A 19,044-nucleotide genomic window follows, 5' to 3' on the forward strand; every position below is an offset into this window, starting at 1 on the left:
ATGCACATTTATGATCAAAATTGCTAATAAATATTACAAGCATGCCCTGATAAAAACTTTTATTCGTTCAATTTTTTCAGCTATTGATTGTTTTATCATTATATTTATTTTATAGTCTTTAGTATTTTAATAATTTTTTGAATGTGTACTTACTCATCTTGACTCAAAATATTTGTGGAATGTTTTTTTAAATGTTTTCGTAAATATCCCTTGTTCGTCAAGAAAGACATTATTTTACTACAGTTATTACATTTTGCCTTATATCCCGGTAACTCCGAGTAATATTGTTTTAAGTTGTCAGGTAGTGTGTGAGTGTCATCATCGAGAGATATTCCATGTTTTTTTAATAAGTGTACTCTCATTATTGTTGTGCGGTATTTTGGGTGAGATACCTTAATTTCTTTTTTACAGGTCGTGCACTTTATCAGCGTAGGTTTCAATTTCTCGAAATAATTCCAAATCTTGCTGCGTTTTCTTCTCGGTGTCATTATAACTGTCCTGTAATACAGATTTCTGATACTAAATTGTGTTACAGTGAGCGCCTTAAAAAGCGCTTATAGAATTTTTCACAAAGGTCAAGAAGAGGGGTATGTTTTTTTTTTATTAGAGTAAATGTTTATAAAGATATATATTTTAAATTTTCCTAATTACTACCAGATCACATACAGAAAATCGATTTTCTTAAGATTTTCTTGAAACTGTGAATATACGTTAATTTAGGTGTGCTTTATGCGTGGTATAAATTTCAGTACCTCTTCCGGGATAAAAAATAAAGATACCGAGCCTCAAAGTTTCAACTTTTACTAATGAAAAGGATTTCCAGGCCAAACGGTAAAAGATACGAGGTTGGCCAAAAGGATCAAAGTTGCTCCTCTTGTCGAGTTCTATAAGGAAAAAATGCCAAAACTAAAAAAAATTAAATTTTAAATTTTTTTTTTGAAACTTTGAGGCTTAGTATCTTTATTTTTTATCCCGGAAGAGGTATTGAAATTTATACCACGCATAAAGCACACCTAAATTAACGTATATTCACAGTTTCAAGAAATTCCTAAGAAAATCGATTTTCTCTAGTATAAGGACCGGAGAACGTCCTTAAGTCGTCAGGTAGTGAGAGAGTGTCATTATCGAGAAATATTCCATGTACTTTTAATAAGTGTTGTCTGAATGTTCGCATACGGTTTTTATAATTAGTCTCTATTAGTTTATTATAGTTTCTATTATTGTCTGATAGTAAAAGTGGTACAGTGATTGCATCAACAAGCGTTTGTAGAATTTTTCACAAAGATCATAAAGAGGCATGGTTTACTTATTGGGATGTATGTTTATACGGATATATAGTTAAAATTTGCATAATTATCGGGTTTCGTACAAATCTTCAAACATATATTTTTTTTTTAAGTAATAAACGCATTAAGTGTACATGCACATTTATAATCAAAATTGCAAGTAAATATTATATGAATGGCCCGATAAAAGCTTTTATTCGCTCAATATTTTTTAGTTATACTGATTGTTTTATCATTACATTTATTTCATAATTTTTAGTATTTTAATAATTTTTTGATTGTGTACTTACTCATCTCGACTCTGGATTTTTATGGAATGTCTCCTTAAATGTACTCGTAAATTTTCAATATTTGTTAAGAAAGACACTGCTTTGCCACAATTATTACATTTTGCCTTATATGCCGGTAACTCCGAGTAATATTGTTTTAAGTCATCAGGTAGTGTGACAGTCTCATCATCAAGGGATATTCCATGTACATTTAATATGTGTGCTCTCATTATTTTTGTGCGTCTTGTTGGATTAGGTGTCTTAATTTCTTTTTGACAGGTCGTGCACTTTACTAGCGAATAATTCAACTTCTCGAAATAATTCCACAACTTGCTACGTTCTCTTGTTGGTGCCATTATATCCGTCCTGTAATACAGATTAATCGTCTGATACTGAATGTGATACAGTGATCGCCACAACAATAACCGTTTGTAAAATTTGCCACAATGGATAAAAAGAGGCATGGTTTATTTATTAGGATGTATGTTTATATATGTGGATATATAGTTTAAAGTCCAATTACTAGAACGTACATATGTATAAAACTTATATTTTTCAAAAAAGATTAAAATATGTATGCTGAATTTTGTGTTAGTCATTATATTTGCAATGTAAGTTTTTATGAAACCTACCAAAGTTGTTTATATTTAATTATTTATCACTTTAATTTAAAAATCTATTCTATGGAACAACGTACATTATTGAGTACTTCACAATACGCATTCGCATTTTGTATAAATGTTGTTTCTAGCCAACCTATCTGCTCGGCGTTTTTTAGTAAAAGTCATTTTTATTTCCCACAAGCATTAACCTTTTCGCTTCTAATGTTGCTGTAGCCGGCATCCATGTGACATTCGTAGATACTAGCGCCGGCATAGCCGTGTATTGCCTAACTTTGCTTGTGTGTAGCGTATTAAATACGAAGTTTAAAATAATAATAAAATATAATTTTAAAATATAATTTTGTACTTACGTAAATCCCGTTTTACTTTTATGCTTGAAAAATTATATATCTTTAATGCAACGAGTTAAAACGGTGGAGTCATAGCACTTTTTCGCTCCAAGACGAACGCTGGCGGCTTATGCTGCTGTATACCTCATAATCGCTATTCGGCCAACGCCACCATAGCAAAAAGGTTAAATACTTTGAAATAAAATGTCGCACTAGATGTGTGTTAAAATTAAAACTCCTGGACCCGTGTGTAGTTTGATTTTGGATATGATCGCAATTATCAGACTTTTGAGTTTGCCATGAATTCTTGTTAGTGATTTTTTTGCTTCAAAATTTTAATTGTACATGAAATCGAATAATACGAATTAAAAAATCAATATGCATAGGTAGACAAGTGAATATCCAGCATACACATATGATTACTGTCTTAAGTTTCAGCGTGTAAATCTTGTTTACACCAAGCATTTGATACGCATACTAAGTATATATTATATTAGGACTAAATCCATTGGTACGATCGATGTAAACGACGGAGTATCAGATTGGTACGATACTCGAGAACAGCCTGTATCAGACTAAGTTGATATCGCGTATTAAATGCATTCTTAATGTGCTGTCTGATTGGCTTGATACATACAAGTTGAAACCATTGTATACGTAATCGAAATTGAAAAACGTCTTGAAAAAATCACTAATATGATTTAACACGGTCGATGTAAACAGAAACGTATCTAACACTTAGTCCGCACCAGCTTGATACCCGTATCAAGAGTTTTTACGGTGTAAAATAAGCCATAGAACTATATACAACAGTGGAATGTGAACTTCCATGCTAGTGCTCGGGTCACGAGAAGATAAAGACGGATTGCTTTGCGATCATTCTCTCTCTGTTTAGCAGACTTTTGATTGGTCAATGGTATTCAATTGTTGTCGTACGGCAGGGGTGCGTTCAAATTACGCCTAGGCACACCTCCTAGGTAACTCTAACAAAGGGCTGCGTTCAGAAATTTAACCTGGGTAACTTTAAGCTATAGTTACACTATAGCATTAGAGTTACCTAAGTACGCTTAAACGTAATTCCTGAACGCACCCTAGTATAAGTACATACAGTAGTGACACTGAGCGTCGGCACCTTTGATGTAATGGGTCCTATAGGTCACGAACTCGCCGCCATCTTCTGAGCTGTACGAACGCTTAAGAGAGAATGAGAGGGAAGTATCTTTCTCTTTGTCATACATACAGGCCGCCATATTCCTGGTACGATAAAATTTATTACCACCAAAAAAGTTCAGTCTCTCTACTGTGTATTACTTATACTGCGACTCTAAGGGGTTGCGCACAATAAAAGAAATAGGGAACAGTTCAATATTAATATATGTAATGCATTAACATATGTAATTCATTAACACAGAATAGACGAACAGTTAAGAAACGTTAAGAAACAGTAATGAAATTTTATTCTATATTCTGCATGCCATGTGAACAATGCATATGTTAATATTAAACTGTTCTGTTCGAGATTATTGTCTTTGCTGACCAATCACAATCTCTCTAAGCAAGTCACCAACGCCACAAATTACAGTTTAACAGTTTGGTACCCTGCCCGTTCACGTTACCCTTTATCTCTTACGTTTTTACACTCTCTTACATTCGACTGATTCGACGTTGTGTTGGGTCTTTTCTCTGATTAAAACCATCGAGTATTTCTCGTACATTTTTTGTGTAATTGATTCGTAGTCACCTGCCCTTAACATGTTCTTTATTCGGTTATTCCCTATCCCCTATTCCTTGTTCCCTATTCCTTACATTGTGTGCAGCCACAATGCTATAGGTTGAATTACTAAACACAGCCCAACAAAAAAGGACGGTTGGCAATTCTCCCTTTCGCTCATCCCCCTTTCTTCTCGAGTAGAGTAGTCAAGTTCTGGGTAGCGATCATGTAACTTTTTTCTTAGAGCGGAAACGTGAAAAGTTTCATGTAACTATCTTTTTCTATTGGCGTTGAATAAAAAGAGATAAACTTTTCACTTTTCACGTTTCCGTTTTAGAGGAAAAGATACATGATCGATCCCCAGATTCTAATTTAGTACATAATTCTCTGCGTGTAAAGTATACGAGTGCTTATACCATTTCAAAAAAATTTCAACCTTCGGTAGCCATGTTTATTCTTAAATATGAGCAACTATAATATGAAAAATAAAAAAATTTTTTTATTAAATGTTTAGTTTACCATATATAATTAATTTTTAATTATATTATTGTATAAATGGCTCACGGAAGATTGAGCGCTACTGTATAATTATTTATTTTTTGATTGTATAATTTGAATGATTAAATTAATGTACGCGTATTATTGTGAAATTAAAAGCAAAATTAAGTCAAACTTAAGATTTTATTAACGAACGTTGTTAATTTTTTCTAATATGATTAACGCATTCTTATTAACGGTTTACTTTAAAACTTTAGTAGTTTTTATTTACTAAAAAATTGTTAATAAATTTGGCAGATCTTTTATTCAAAATTTCGTATTATATCACTATTGGTACAAGTAATATAATTAATTGAGTAAAAATGTGAAAAGGTTCGATGCTAAGACAATGATTATTTACGTATAAAATTTTTACTCGTGAAAGTCGACATTCGCGTCTTAGTTACTATATATGAAATGGCAAATAATTAATAGTTTTGTGAAATTTCGGATTTCAGTTTATCATGGCATCCGTTATAAAATTATTATAAAAATCAGAATTTAAAACGTCATATTTTATACTGTTCTCAATAAAACATTTTCGTAAAGTTAATGCAAATATCGTGTTATTTTCACGTTCATGGACGCGATCGCTGCCTCGGTGATAGGGCAGCGATAAGGATGCCTTATCGCTGTCCCTCGCGTCAGGTGGACGCTAATAAATGCGTGGTTTGTAACGATCTTTATCGTAGAGAGTTATTTCTCGTTGGTTTTTATAGGACCCATCTGCGGCGCCTAGATCGGTGTCTCGTTGAATATAAGAGTTTTCGTCACCAGGGTCGAAATTAATTTCGGGTTTTTTTAACGGCTTTCGGAAGCAGTGGTTTCGGCAATGACATTTATTATCACGTAAAGAAATAATTATAGGGAACTCGCGCGCGCGTTGCAACGAGTTTCTAATTCATATCGGAATTGATTTGAGATTATCGCTTCATTCGTGGCGTATTTTTCAGTTTGATCATTGCCTTACATCAAAGCTTTCTTTATTTTTTCGCGTATTGGCCATTTCCTTTGCGAGTTACGCAAAAATAGTATGAAAATAATTGACATCCTGCTTGATTGAGTAATAAAAGTAATACATTTTATTAACGATCTTTTTTTGGTTGTGATTGCTCGCGTAAATTAAAAATAAAGTAAATTAAAAAAACTTTGAACTATAGTTATTTAATAATAAAAAAATGTTACATAATAGCCACATGTTTTATTTTATGAGAATTTCGTTTTATTGTACGCATATACCGAATGTTGCATACATACTTTTATGTCAAAAAGAAAATATTGTATATACAATTTTATTGATCAATTTTGTAATGTAATTTTTTTAAATAGAAGAAAGGACTGCCGATCGGAATCGGCAGGGGCGATGGAGGGCCTCTATAGGTTGACCTGTTTCTAACGGATGTTAGTTAAAACTTAAGATAAAAACTAATATTTAATTTATAACTAAGAAAATGCAAAATCCAAAATGCATTTAATCGCAATGACATTCGGTACAAGCAGGACACCCTTTAAAAATATTGCTTATATATTAAATCTTTTTGTCGATACTAGTACCAGATTAAATAAAATAAAATTGCGCATTATCAGATGAAACCGTGTAAATTTGCAGATATAGCACGGACGCGCACCAAAATGATGTTTTATCGGCAGTGTCGGAAAATGAACGTAGTACTAATTTCGAAAATGGATGTACTGGCGCTAGTGTACAGGGGCTTTCGACCGTCGACGGTCCCAAGCTCCCACGAGGCACGAAAAAGACCGGGATAGCCAGTTTACTCTACTTAACCTGTGTACATATATTTCAGCATTTTTAGGAATATTAACAAGTGTATAATTATATTAACATGACTACGCCAGTATTAACAAAGAAGCAGCAGAGGCACAGCTTGTCAGCTAAAAAAGGGCCTGTTAAGGGCTTACGGAACATCTTGGCACAGCCTAATTCGAACTTCTGGTATACTTTCACATAATAATGTCAATTTTTGGAGAACTTAGTTTTAATAATTTAATATAATAGCATTATTAAACATTTAATAAAAGACAAACATTTATTTATAAATATTATCAACATTTGAACAAAGATAATTGCAATTTGTACTTATTTTTGCAAAATATTTTCTTAGGCCAGTCATCAATGTAAATCAGTATACGGAGTTGACGAAGAACTTAAATACGTAAGTGTGATTTAAGATATGGATACACTTGAAAAATATTGTTTTTAATTGCCATGAAAATGTCTTACAGGATATTACCGTCAATCAAACAGACTAGTAATAGAATTTCTAAACATGTGCTTAAAAATCTGTCAAAAGAAGATCGTACGTTAGCTAGGAGAGAAATGTTAGAAGCGGCATCTCCAAAGCCTGATATATTGTAAGTACTCTATATTCTGTGGCAGCAAACAGTTCGAAATTTATAGCTATTTTGTCTGAATTTCAGGAAATTTATGATTATGGGTATCAATGTAGTTACTCGAGCCTTAGAGAAGGACAATGTATGTTGCGTCTTATTAGACGCTAATGTTGAACCGCCTCTAATAATAAAACATATTGTTACTATGGCGGTGAACAAGAAAATACCTGTTCTTCTACTACCGATTCTGAAAATAGTCACATTAGAAAAAATGGGATTTACCGCAGCAGCTTTTGCTTTAAAGGTAGCGTATAAATATTTTATCACTTTAAAGGTATACATTTCTTAGGTAGATATTTCTTAGAAATTTATTATTTCTGCAGCAAGAGGTGAAGCAATGTCCAGATAATGTTTGTCATCCATTGTACAAATCGATAGCAGAGGCTTTTGAAGACTTTGAAGCGCCAGAGTGCTTGCTCCAACGTTTTGAACTCGACGAGACATCTGATAAGAACACAATGTGTGAAGCGAAGACCACAGGCATGGATTGTGATACAGACCCAAAGATTTCTAAGCCAGAAAAATCTGTTACAGTATTTACAGATGTATATAAATATAGATCTTCGCGAGACAAGAGGGCTTTCATACCGCCAACTGTCAGCAAAAGTTCTCAAGTCTCTCAAACACCATCGGCTGAATTTATTGCTTTAGACAATGATCCTGATCCTGTCAATGATAAAAATTGTACAACTATAGTGAAGAGTAAAAGATATGTAAATATCAGCAAAGAAGAAAAACATACAGAAGAATCTGAAAATATAGAAAAGAATCAGTCTTTTAATAAATCGAAATCAATCGATAATAATTCAGATTCAATAAAACACACAAAAAATTATACATTAAAAAGACGCAGAAATGACCAACCTAATTATTTATCGTTAAAACTAAAACGTATACAAGGAAATGATAAACGAACAAAAGCAACTAAATTAGCTAAGAAAAAGCGATAGAGGTACTTGACAGTTTACTAGTAAAGTAATTGTCTATCTAGTGAATAAAATTCAAATTTTGGATACGATTTTCAGGATCCTGTATATAATAAGGAATTTTGAGTGGAAAAATAATCCAATGTGTGGACAAGAATAAAAAATATATAACAAATCTCAGATAATTGGGTAAAAATAAATTGTGATATTGGAAGTAAAAAAAATTACATTGCTTTTGAAAATCCAAAAAATAACAATTCCAATCAGTTTTCCAAATCAGAAATGTTAGCGAGTGTGATTACACTCATCTTATTTTACGTTAAATAATTGTTAACAAACGTTGCCTTCGACACTGAAATATCTAACAAATAAATTCCTATCTTTGAAGGATTGCTTAATGGTAAGGATTTTAGGAAATTATATAACTAATAACTAATACCTTATAGTATTCATATCTTTCATACTTGTAGCAAAATACGTGAGAAAATTTGCGTTTAATTTAAAAAAATTAATTATAAAAAGAAAAAATAGAACAAAAATATGATGTACAGTAATAAATATATATATTTTTATATAGATTATTATATACAAAGATTAGCCCTATATTTTGCATTGTCAATTAAATAAGTACTTATATTAGTAAATAGGATTGTATTTACTAATATAAGTAATACAACTGGATTAAAGTTTCTGGCAATAAGAAACAGTAATATTACTATATTTTTATACAATTACATGTGATATTGGATTAACATATAACAAATTCTATACAGTGTATGAATCAAAATGGATTCAAGTCAGTCTTCTGTGTATTAATTTCAATAACAATTACATATAAAGACATTAGATGAATAATAATTCATTTAATATCCTTGTTTCAATATAAATTTCATGTGATGCTTTAGAAAATATTGCAAGAGATGGAATATTGTTGTATTTTATTATAAAACATTAAAACATATCCTAAGCGCAGTATCTTATCACACAGGTAAACTTGACTTCACAGATGATCTAAACATTCTTGTAAAGAACATGAGACCAGTTGTTCCTCCTGGTATATGACTTATTAGAAAGGATAACGTAGCTATCAACTGCAAAATAGCGCACAGTACTGTCAAAGGAGTCGATTGCAAATGCAGAGCAAAATAGAGCGTGCCTGTTAACGTTGCGAAGTACAACAAGGTAAAGTACTTCTTCTCAGCTAGGAATAATGATTTCATATAACTTGATCCCCACAAAAAACAAAAACTGGAAGAAATCTTTCATTAGAAACGTAATATTCTTCTCATATATACATACTACTTCTTAAATACATTGTATATGTACCTCGTTACGAAGAAGAGACTTCCTAAGGAATAAAGCAGAGCAAATTTTCTTGCTTTGAGTAATAAAACTGGTATATAAATCGCTGATAGACAGAAGCATAATAATCCCAGAAGAAAACATACAGCGAAGGATATGAGTCTCTGCGTTCTCGTCTATCAGAATAAAAAGAATAGGATGTAAATATATTTCTTGTGAGAATTCAATATTCAACATCATTAATATAAATCTTATTTAATGCAATAACAAGAGCATAAAGTTAAATTATTTAATCCATCCATTGCTACCAATAAAAAAATGTACTGACTTTAAATTTACCGATAAAAGATCATTAGATTTTTGAATTGATAATGGGTGATTTTTAGCAAATTTATTTATATAAACAAAAGTTGATTGAATTTGATTTCACAGATATTTCGTACAGAAATGCTTCAAACAGAAAACTTGGAAAATATCAGATACAATATTGCATATGCAAGCTAGACTTTGAAAATTCCAATTAACTTAACCAGCAATTGATTCAACTCGTAGAACTGCTTTAGAAGGTAGAACAATTTCAACTATACAATTCCTTGTTCTTAGTCTAATCTTTCTTCCCATGTTTGGAATATCAAAAAGATTAATAGAGAGCTCTATCCATGTTTACAAAGTACTATAGGTATCACTTGACAATTGTCAATTAAATTAATTGGAATTTAGGGCAACGTCGCTGAATAAGTAAGTTGGCACTGCCCCTAATATTAAATGTTTCTTGGGCTAGTCAGAATTTTCACGATAATCAACATCAGTTGATTTATCCGTCGGTTCGTTAAGGTTATGAGAAACTACCATAGTAGGACAACATTCTCTTTGAGATCTTTGGACCCATCCTGTATCCTCCTCCGCATCGTCAGTATTTTTTCCGAACCATCTCCCGAAGCTCGTTCTCGATATCGCTACCGATGGAATGGCGATTTTATATTGCTTTTCATTTTTGCTGCTGAGAAGATACTCGTTCAACTCCTTATTGATATCGGCCATTTTGACATATATCACATTCGCGGCATGGGCCGCATGGGATCGTAAAGCTTATGTTATCAACTAAGAAAGAAACAGCTGTTATCGATTATCGGTAAGTAATCGTGTAGCCGGCACGCTACTTTATCGACTACCACGAATTACTTTATCGATCGAGCGAGACACAAAGGCTACGTTCCTTTTGACGCTTCAGCGCTTTCGTCATTCTGTCTTCGTTGCACATCGAATATTAAACAGAGATGGAGGGATGCTCTCACGCTGTGAAAGCGTCAAAAGGAACGCAGCCAAAATCAATTGGAACATTGTAAGTAGATAAAGATAGTCGGATAATGTCCATTTCTATCAATGTAGATTAATAACTTAAATCCCGGTTTAACTTGCTTTTTATCCCTTTCCCAGTTTTAAGAATCAGAAGAAGATAAGAAGTAAGTTAACTGAGATTGAAGTTAATCCGCATTGATAGAAATGGACATAAGCCGCATTTGTTACCTATTCCACTGTATATTCTGTGTGTCCTCCATACAATCTAAAATACTCCTGATTTTTAGTCATAAGTTCGCGTTTGTATTCCGAGCCGATCATAAAGAGAAATTTGCTTTGTATTATTTTGACTTTTGAGTACAAAAGAATATATGTTTTATATACTAATAATGGCAGACTACTGCGAAGCAATTAGATGATGAGTACTTTAAATAAAAAATATTATCAAGTTTAAATAATTATATAGTACTTCTATATTGTTCACACAATTAATAGAAAGATCATGAATTTATTAGATGTTACGTTTCTTTTAATATAATATATATATATGTATATATATTTAATTATATATATAAATTAATATATATGTATAATAACGTATTATATTCAAGTTAGAAAATTGCAGATATATAATATGTATATAATTACTTAAAAAGTAGAATTATACGCGTGAATTATTCGAGACGTAAATGACCGCTCCGTGCGTCGCGTGAATAAAAAATACCACGATGGGTTTTCAAACTTACATTTATTTAAACAAATCAACATTGACCTCATATTTTACGGATTGTATACTGTATTTGTTGCACAGAGGATGCACCTTTCTATACGCGAGATCTACGCATCTCGCAACGCGTCGTATCGTTTGACAAATCATTACGGTCGGGGACAAGGGCAGGGAATGGGGGTGGGGAGAGGGGAGACAGGGAGGCTGGGCGAGGATTGGACTGAGTACCGACAGAATAATTAACGAGATTAGAAGAGCCGGACTAGAAACAGGTCTCACGTTATCACAATGTAATATCGCATTAGAGAGCATAATACTTACAATAATCGTAATAAATATCGTAATAAATAATGTCGTTCGTGGGAGAAGAAGGAATGACGTATACTAATAGGCGCAAAGAAAAAAACGTAACAACGTAGCTCAGGGAACTCAGACAACAAATCGAATCACAAATCCGAAATTACAAGTACACGCTACGAATACCGTTAATAAACTCAGGGTTCCGCTTATATCCGTCTTATATAGTTTTCTTGTGTCTTTTTACCGCTAAATACGTACTGCTCACGGCCGCTTGAATCTCTCGATTATACGATACATAGGATGAGACTGCTAATTATTCAACATGAAGATCCCTAAACTTATTCTCGCACTGCGCCACGAAACGAATTCACATGCACCCCCGCGGGGAGGGGGGGGAGGGATTGAGATGTCTATCAATTGTCGTCGATTGATATCGCATATACTTAATCGCGAAACTCCGCATATTTTAACTCAAGGGAAATACAAACGAGCGTGAAGAAGAGCGTGAAGAACCGTTCGTCCGTTAATTTTTACGCGTGTCGCGCTTCGACAGATAACGAGCTCTCATCCCGTGCCGATTTCTCTCATCGATAATTTCGTCATACCGAGCTTCGAAGGGCTTAAAAATTCTCTTTTAAGAGCAGCTTTCGAGGCGAAAGAAACGATTTGCCAAATCTAATCTTTTATTATTCTCCTTCGCCGCTCACTGTCGAAGTAGAAAGTAAAAGAAGAGGTGTTTGCGAAACTCTTTCTCTCGTTCGCCGCATTTTCTTTATACACGGATTTACGCAACTAAGCGTATTTATGCGAGTATGCGTGCGCTTGTATACATATATCATTTTCTCTCTCTCTCTCTCTCTCTCTCTCTCTCTCTCTCTCTCTCTCTTTCTCTCTCTTTCTCATTTCCTCTTTCTCTCTCTCATTTTCTCTCATTCTTCTCTCTCTCTTTCTCTCTCTCTCTCACACTCTCACTCTCCATACGTATAAGTGTGTACGTCTCCTCGTGGACATAAATTCGTGTGTATTTTCTTTAACTATATACTTTGGCTTGTCCTCACACCTTACTGCACCTCCGCCTCCTGTTTTAACGCTAATGGCAGCACGGATACAAGTTTTTTTTTTACTGTAATAGCGTCCTCTCAGCGCACACACGTGCCCTAATCATCCTACTTCATTATTCGAACGAACGCGTGTCCGTGTTTACATATATACACATACATGTGTTTGTGTAGATATACGTATACACGGCCCATCCGCCGACGACCGTGCGCGCGAATGGCGGCATGAGCGTCTCTTCGGCCTTCGGTTGATAGTGAGTACGCGATGTAGTCTTTTATTTTTTACGCTATGTATAATATCGTACAGTACGCAATGACGCCGTAATAAACTTCTATGTGTACGCACTACGAGAGGGGAGAAAATTATATATATATATAATATATATATATATTTATATATATATTTATATTTTTTTATATATATTTCTTTATATATGTATACGTGTGTAATTCGTGAAGAAACGAATCTCTATGTAGCGTATAATGCGTGTACGTACGTACGTGTAAAATACAAGCGGCGACCATGCGGCGCGACCGCGCGACACGACGGACACGTCCTGGCCCCCCTGGGGGCCTATTCTACCTATTCTTGAAATTGTTCGTTATGAAACGAATTCGTTTATGAACAAAAAGGTGCGTCAACTGGGTTTCCATTGGCGCTCAACTGAGAAATCCCCACCTTTTCGTTCATAAACGAATTCGTTTCATAACGAACGATTTCAAGAATAGGTACTCTGGCACCGCCTGGCAGCGTTACCCGTTACACCTTGGTCCTTCGCGCCCCGCGAGGTGCGAATTCGGGGGTGCGACGACCATGAACGCGACGAGTCGGCTTCGGTAGATCACGCGGATCGGTCGCGCGGTTCGCTCGGGCTCCCCGATTTTTCCGCGAATCGTCGTCGACGGAAGCGCGAACCGGAAATGAAAGCGCGCGCGTCCGTCGCGGATCAGAGATCCTCGCGAGGATTCGCGGCGGAACCGCGGAACGACTTGCGCGTTCGCTCGAATGCATCGCGTTTCCTCTTCCTCGCCTGACGCGATCCCGTGCGTTTCTTGTTTCAAGATGATAGTCGCAGCTGCATCAAATTTGTCGCGAAATATATGGCTGTCACCTCGAAATTATTATCGTTACGATCCGAAAAAATTTTCATTTTTTATTTACGCTATCGTAGCTTTGTCGATAAAGTTAATGCGACTAATATTCATTTTTACCAATGCAGATTAACTTTAATCTTGGTTTAACTTACTTTTTATTCTTCCCTAGTTGTAAAAATTAGAAATAGATAACGCAGACAACACGTATGTTCCAAATAGAGACATATGACGTCTTTAAGGGCCCGAGGCGGGATACTTTGTAGCGCTCAGAAAAGCCTGTACACTACCTATATCTATACGGGTCTGTAGCGCTTCTCTAACGTTACAAAATGTCACGTCTGTTCACGTCCTAAGACGTCTTTAAGACGTCTTATGTCCCGATTTGGGACGTTGTGTTCACTGGGAAGTTAAACCGAGATTAAAGTTAATCTACATTGATAGAAATGGACATGACTGTTACAGCGCGACCCTCGCTGTTTTCTTCTTAAATATTCTTTCGCCGCGGCATGTACGATTGTTCCTTTCTCTTTTCTTTTTGAAATCTTTACAAGGTTTCGCCTTTAAGAGAAACGCACGGAACGCGTCGATCTCGCTGACGGTTGTGCTCGATTTCGTGACGCTCAGAAGGCGAGATGCGAACGGAGTATAAGAGTAAACGAACGTAAACGGGCCCCCTCCTCGCGGCGGACACCTTCGCTACGAGTACTCGAATTAACTTCTATCGTATCGCTAGTCGTAATATCACTAATCGCTCATCGATCGCGTTCCGGGAACGGTTTACGGACGATCGATGAGACTTAGAAGGGAACGAAAGGGGAGCGTGTGTCGAGAGGGTGCATCGAGAGAGAAAGAGCGGCAAGGTACTTAGATGAGAGTTACTGCGCGCGCGTGTGAGTCTCGCTCGCGCGAAAATTACCGGGTGAGGGTTCACGCGGCGCTAATTATACGCGGAGCTATCCTAAAAAGGAAAGAAACAAAAATAATTACGCGCTAAACGACGGTCGTTCGCGCGACACGAGATCGGACGTGTTCGCTAACGAGGGAAAAGAAAGGGGGGCTTGAGTCTAATCAGCGTCGTCGCTCGAGCGCACTCGGCCGCGACTAACGCGTCCCTAATGTGCGCGGGGGCGGCATCTCTCCCCGTTAACGGTACCTGCTCACAGACACGACCGTTACCTAAGTGAGAAATTTCCTATGCGTTATGCTATATACAGTAATATCGGCCGCGCAGAACACTGAGCCATATCGTTCACGAGACACACGCACGATATAGAAAAAGATCATGGACGCAAGGGGGGCTGAGGGGATGTCGAAGGCGGGATGCGACGAAAGTCCTTCGCGCGCGAGCACGAAAATTGAAGCGAGTAGCGCGCGAGTGGCAACGCAAGCGGCAACGAGACACGGCGTGTTCAATCGAAAACGAACTACACACGTCGCACCGAGGGGGATGAAGGGAGAAACGATTAAATACGCGCAGCCGATCGCCCTCCCCCCACGGACACACCCTGTCGGTTTTCTCCTCCTTGGTTTCTCTCTTTCTTTTTCTTACCCCTTAGTACCCCGTACTCACGCGGTTGTCCACCGACGTTTCGATCCCTTAATTAATATTGCACGCACCGGCACACACGGGGGCTACGTATCCGGCGGCGTTCCTTTTTCTTTTTTTTTTTCCATGTTACGACCGCCAGATCGTCGCCCGAACAACGAATGAAATCGATCGTCGCGAATCTGGATCCAAGCGCGTCGATATCGCGCGGCGCTGCTGCGATCCAACGATTTCGCGCACGCCGATATAACGTATAAAATGAAAGGGAAAAAAAAAACATATATGAACGAGTAACAAAGAGTCGTATCTCGTCGAGCCCCGACAGCTCTCGATCGAGCGGACTCTTGGGGATCCGCGTTGCCCCTGGAACGAGGCCAATCCTTTGATCACGATGCGCTCGAATCGCATCTCCGCGATTTTTTTCCTCTTTTCCTCCTTCTCTTCCATTTTCCTCCCTATCTCCCATCTCCTCTTACATACTTGTCACTCGAACGTGAACGTTACAAATATTATATAATTACGTGCATGCGTACCGAGGGGGTACGTGTACACATATACAAATTATGCTTAGCATTATTTATTCGCGCGCGTCCGAGCGATCGAGGCAGATCGCTCGACCCACGTCGGACGCACCCTGTGTGTATCCACGATCTTACATCCTCCGCAGCGGAGGAGCATTCTCTCTCCGCGAATCAACGAGTCACGCTTATACTACAGAGATTCATGTCATTATTATTCCCTAAGTCGGTACTTTAATCGTTTTTAGCATTACGTTATTAATTACGTTATAGAACTATCAATCAACGCCCTACACCGTGAACCGTCTCGTCCGCGTTCGCCGAGCGGCACCCGGCTGTTCCGTCACGCTCGCCCCACAGAGTTCCCGGATCTACCCGGATGTCCGCCCGGTCGCGCACGCGACCCTACATTTTTTCGTCTTGAGCTGAGAACATTCAGACGTCGCGCTCTCCGAGGAGGAGTACATCCGCTTCCCCGCGAGCGCGACGAAACGCACATGTATATATTACGCTATTTAATTAAATAATAGTCAGTCCTTGACCCCTCGCCTCGACTTCCGCCCGTTTCTGAGAACTTCCGACTCGCGCGTCTCCTATGGAAATGAAACCGTCGAATGCCGAAAATGAGTTGGAAGTTATTTCGTTTTTTTTTCTTCTTTTTTTTTTTTTGGTATTTTTCATTGTAGTCTTCGTGTAGGCCAACGAAGTTTTCGGCGCCCGTGCGGGCGCGATCGTGTTAGAATCTTCCTTCCTCGTCTCGTTCGACCTCGTTAATCTTCATCTCGACTAGTTGTGCCCCGCCGTTGCGTCTTTTAGGTGGTTTCGAAGATTATATTCTTCGTAAGGCCCTTGCGAGGAAACCGTGGTGCTGGTGCTGCTGCTGCTGCTGCTGCTGCTGCTGCTGTTGTTGCTGTCTGGTCGCGGGACGCCTCTCTCTCCGAATAGCTGTTTGAACCCCAATTTAACGGTGCATCGTCATTTTAGCTTCGTCATTTGAGACTTCGTTTTTTTTTATTCAGTAATTCTTTATAAAATTGTAGGAATAGATATTAGAAAATAATAATTCCTTTAAACTGTACAGGATCTTCATTTATGTATTTTGTTGCATTTTGCCGAGCTGCTTGTGATAAGCGCGTCGATTATAAATTAAGGAAGTGCCGTGGTTCACTGCCGACTTAATCGACGGCTTATGGAAGCAATCGTTATACTGTCGTAACGTACTCACGCAGCTCAGGAGACTCGGCCCTCACCAACCAAGGATCGTCGTACTTGGACACTTCCTCGCTGCGAGTTCTTCCGGGCGGTTTGGGACGCTCGCGAGGACGCATGCGCGGTCCCTCCTCGCTCAACGATCTCTTCGTTGCATCTATTTGCTTCGGCACCTCCAGCAGGGCTATGGATCTGGTCAGCTGGGGCCTCAGTCGCTTAGTCTCCTCGCTAGCAGCGCGTATTATTACCGTCGGCGGAAGAGGCCCGGCCTGGGGCAGTCTGTCCTCCAGAGGATTGGTAGGGGCCGACGTTTTCGCCCTGAACGCACCCTTCCGGATGAGCTTGGGCTTGCTGGACCTGCGCGTCGGCGGCGAGTACTCCGGCGAGTATTCCGGTCTTATGATACTCTTCCGCTTAGCGGGAGTATCCCCAGGCACCCTCGGCGACCAGACCGGAGACGATAGATCCTCCGGCGTGGTCACCTTCTTCGGCGGCGTTTTCTCCGGCGACTCGTCCTTCCAGCCGCCCTGATAGAGCGGGAACGGCGCGACTTGATTGAGGATCTTCCACCGGAACTTTTCGTCGTCGCTCTTGCTGGGCGTCGCCGCCTCCGGCGGACAGTCCGGAGGCGTGACATTGTGGAAGGGTGACCATTTCTTGTCATCGATTACCTCTACTGGGATGTCGCTTGGGGACTCGTCGTACGGCGTCCACTTGATATCGCTGATGTGCTTCTGCTCGCGCTTCTTTATCCCGATCGTCGGTAACGGCGACGAGTCCTCGTACGGTGCCCACTTGGTGCTGGTGATGGAGATCTCTGGCGAGATCAGACGCCGTACGATTCTGTTCTCCAGTTTGCTCATCTGCCGTGGATCCGGCTCCGGCGACATGCTCCTGCGTATGCTGTACTTGGGTCGCTCGCGCAGACTCTTGCTCTTCGTCTCGTCCTGACTCCTGTACCACTTCGGCGCCTTTTTCTCGGCGGGCAAAGAGACGTGCGGTTTCATGGCCCACCTTGCTCGTATCTTCTCTCGTTTCTTGCTCTCCGCCGGACTGATGACCTTCTCCTTCTCTTTGTCTTTGTCTTTGTCTTTGTCTTTGTCTTTCTCCTTAGCGGAGAAGCCCCATCTCCTTGAACTTTCGCTTCTCACTTGCGCCGAGCGCTCTAACTTGGGTCGCTCTCTTTTCCCTCTGGCGGCTCTCGGATCCTCGCTGACTTGCCTCTTCACCTCCGGTTTCTCCCATGTCACGGCCGAATCGTCGGGCGTCAACGACTTCGAGTAGTACAGTTTCTTTTCATCCTTCTGTATCGGCTTCTCCGGTATCTTCTCCTGCGGCTTCACTTCCACCGGTGACGCGGGCGCCGGGGTCTTCACCTTGGGACAGGTGCACCTGGGCTTCGGATTCCGCATTACATCCGGCACCTGTAACCACCTGGCCTCCCTCGCGAATCTGGTGTCGTCGCTGCTATGCTTCCTTAGGTCGTGCATCGGTGTCAGCAGATTCTCCGGTTTGACCGACCACTTGTCCGTCTCTGCACTGTGATGCTTTCTGAGATCGCCGCGATGCACGCCCTCCGACTTCTTCCCTTGCGGAGTCAAACTGTGGCAGCTGCACTTTGTTTTCCTGGCGAGATCCAAGTCAGTGCTCGAGGTATGGAGCTCCCAGCGGAACTCTGTACCCTCGCTGGTACGCCTTCTCAGATCCCAGATCGCCTCATGGGGCGACATGAAGCTGCTGGTGCTCCATGTCACCTCGGTGCTGCGTACCCTCAGGAAACTGGCGCGTCCTCTAGTTTCGACTTCCTCGCAGCTGCAGACCCTTGTCGGCGTTCTTTGCGACTCCAGTGGTGCCGGTTCGATGGCGTCCAAGTCCTCGATCATCCATGGGATCTCCT

General features: G+C 39.1%; 4 protein-coding genes across 7 annotated transcripts; 1 reads left to right on the forward strand and 3 right to left on the reverse strand.

Annotated features, from left to right (window-relative positions):
* Positions 1-108: 108 nt before the first annotated feature.
* On the reverse strand, positions 109-3,273 carry LOC112464489. Of its 3 annotated transcripts, none has more exons than XM_025031497.1 (3): positions 2,253-2,441; positions 1,577-1,921; positions 109-498 (listed from the first exon to the last, which is right to left on the reverse strand). In XM_025031497.1, the coding sequence occupies exons 1-3, from the start codon at positions 2,282-2,284 to the stop codon at positions 150-152; spliced, it is 726 nt and encodes a 241-aa protein (XP_024887265.1). In that variant the 5' UTR covers positions 2,285-2,441; the 3' UTR covers positions 109-149. The 3 variants fall into 3 exon arrangements, with proteins under 3 accessions (XP_024887265.1, XP_024887264.1, XP_024887266.1); XM_025031498.1 differs by lacking the exon at positions 2,253-2,441 and adding an exon at positions 2,529-3,273 and having other exon boundaries at positions 113-498; XM_025031496.1 differs by lacking the exon at positions 2,253-2,441 and having other exon boundaries at positions 111-498; positions 1,577-2,234.
* A 2,954-nt stretch (positions 3,274-6,227) lies between these two features.
* On the forward strand, positions 6,228-9,170 carry LOC112464486. 2 transcript variants are annotated; one of them, XM_025031494.1, is made up of 7 exons: positions 6,365-6,709; positions 6,879-6,929; positions 7,000-7,128; positions 7,195-7,411; positions 7,491-8,119; positions 8,193-8,493; positions 9,082-9,170. In XM_025031494.1, the coding sequence occupies exons 1-5, from the start codon at positions 6,600-6,602 to the stop codon at positions 8,115-8,117; spliced, it is 1,134 nt and encodes a 377-aa protein (XP_024887262.1). In that variant the 5' UTR covers positions 6,365-6,599; the 3' UTR covers positions 8,118-8,119; positions 8,193-8,493; positions 9,082-9,170. The 2 variants fall into 2 exon arrangements, with proteins under 2 accessions (XP_024887261.1, XP_024887262.1); XM_025031493.1 differs by having other exon boundaries at positions 6,228-6,709; positions 7,491-8,493.
* LOC112464490 (vesicle transport protein SFT2C) lies at positions 9,015-10,823 on the reverse strand. The gene is made up of 3 exons (XM_025031499.1): positions 10,245-10,823; positions 9,420-9,571; positions 9,015-9,341 (listed from the first exon to the last, which is right to left on the reverse strand). Exons 1-3 carry the CDS (start codon positions 10,434-10,436, stop codon positions 9,074-9,076), a joined length of 612 nt encoding a protein of 203 aa, XP_024887267.1. The 5' UTR covers positions 10,437-10,823; the 3' UTR covers positions 9,015-9,073.
* Positions 10,824-12,833: 2,010 nt separating this feature from the next.
* On the reverse strand, positions 12,834-19,038 carry LOC112464493 (triadin-like). The gene is made up of 2 exons (XM_025031503.1): positions 17,164-19,038; positions 12,834-16,883 (listed from the first exon to the last, which is right to left on the reverse strand). Exons 1-2 carry the CDS (start codon positions 19,028-19,030, stop codon positions 16,768-16,770), a joined length of 1,983 nt encoding a protein of 660 aa, XP_024887271.1. The 5' UTR covers positions 19,031-19,038; the 3' UTR covers positions 12,834-16,767.
* Positions 19,039-19,044: the final 6 nt, after the last annotated feature.

The sequence above is a fragment of the Temnothorax curvispinosus genome, unplaced genomic scaffold (assembly GCF_003070985.1).
Source record: "Temnothorax curvispinosus isolate PA1 unplaced genomic scaffold, ASM307098v1 QBEX01014262.1, whole genome shotgun sequence".
NCBI classification, from domain to species: Eukaryota; Metazoa; Arthropoda; class Insecta; order Hymenoptera; family Formicidae; genus Temnothorax; species Temnothorax curvispinosus.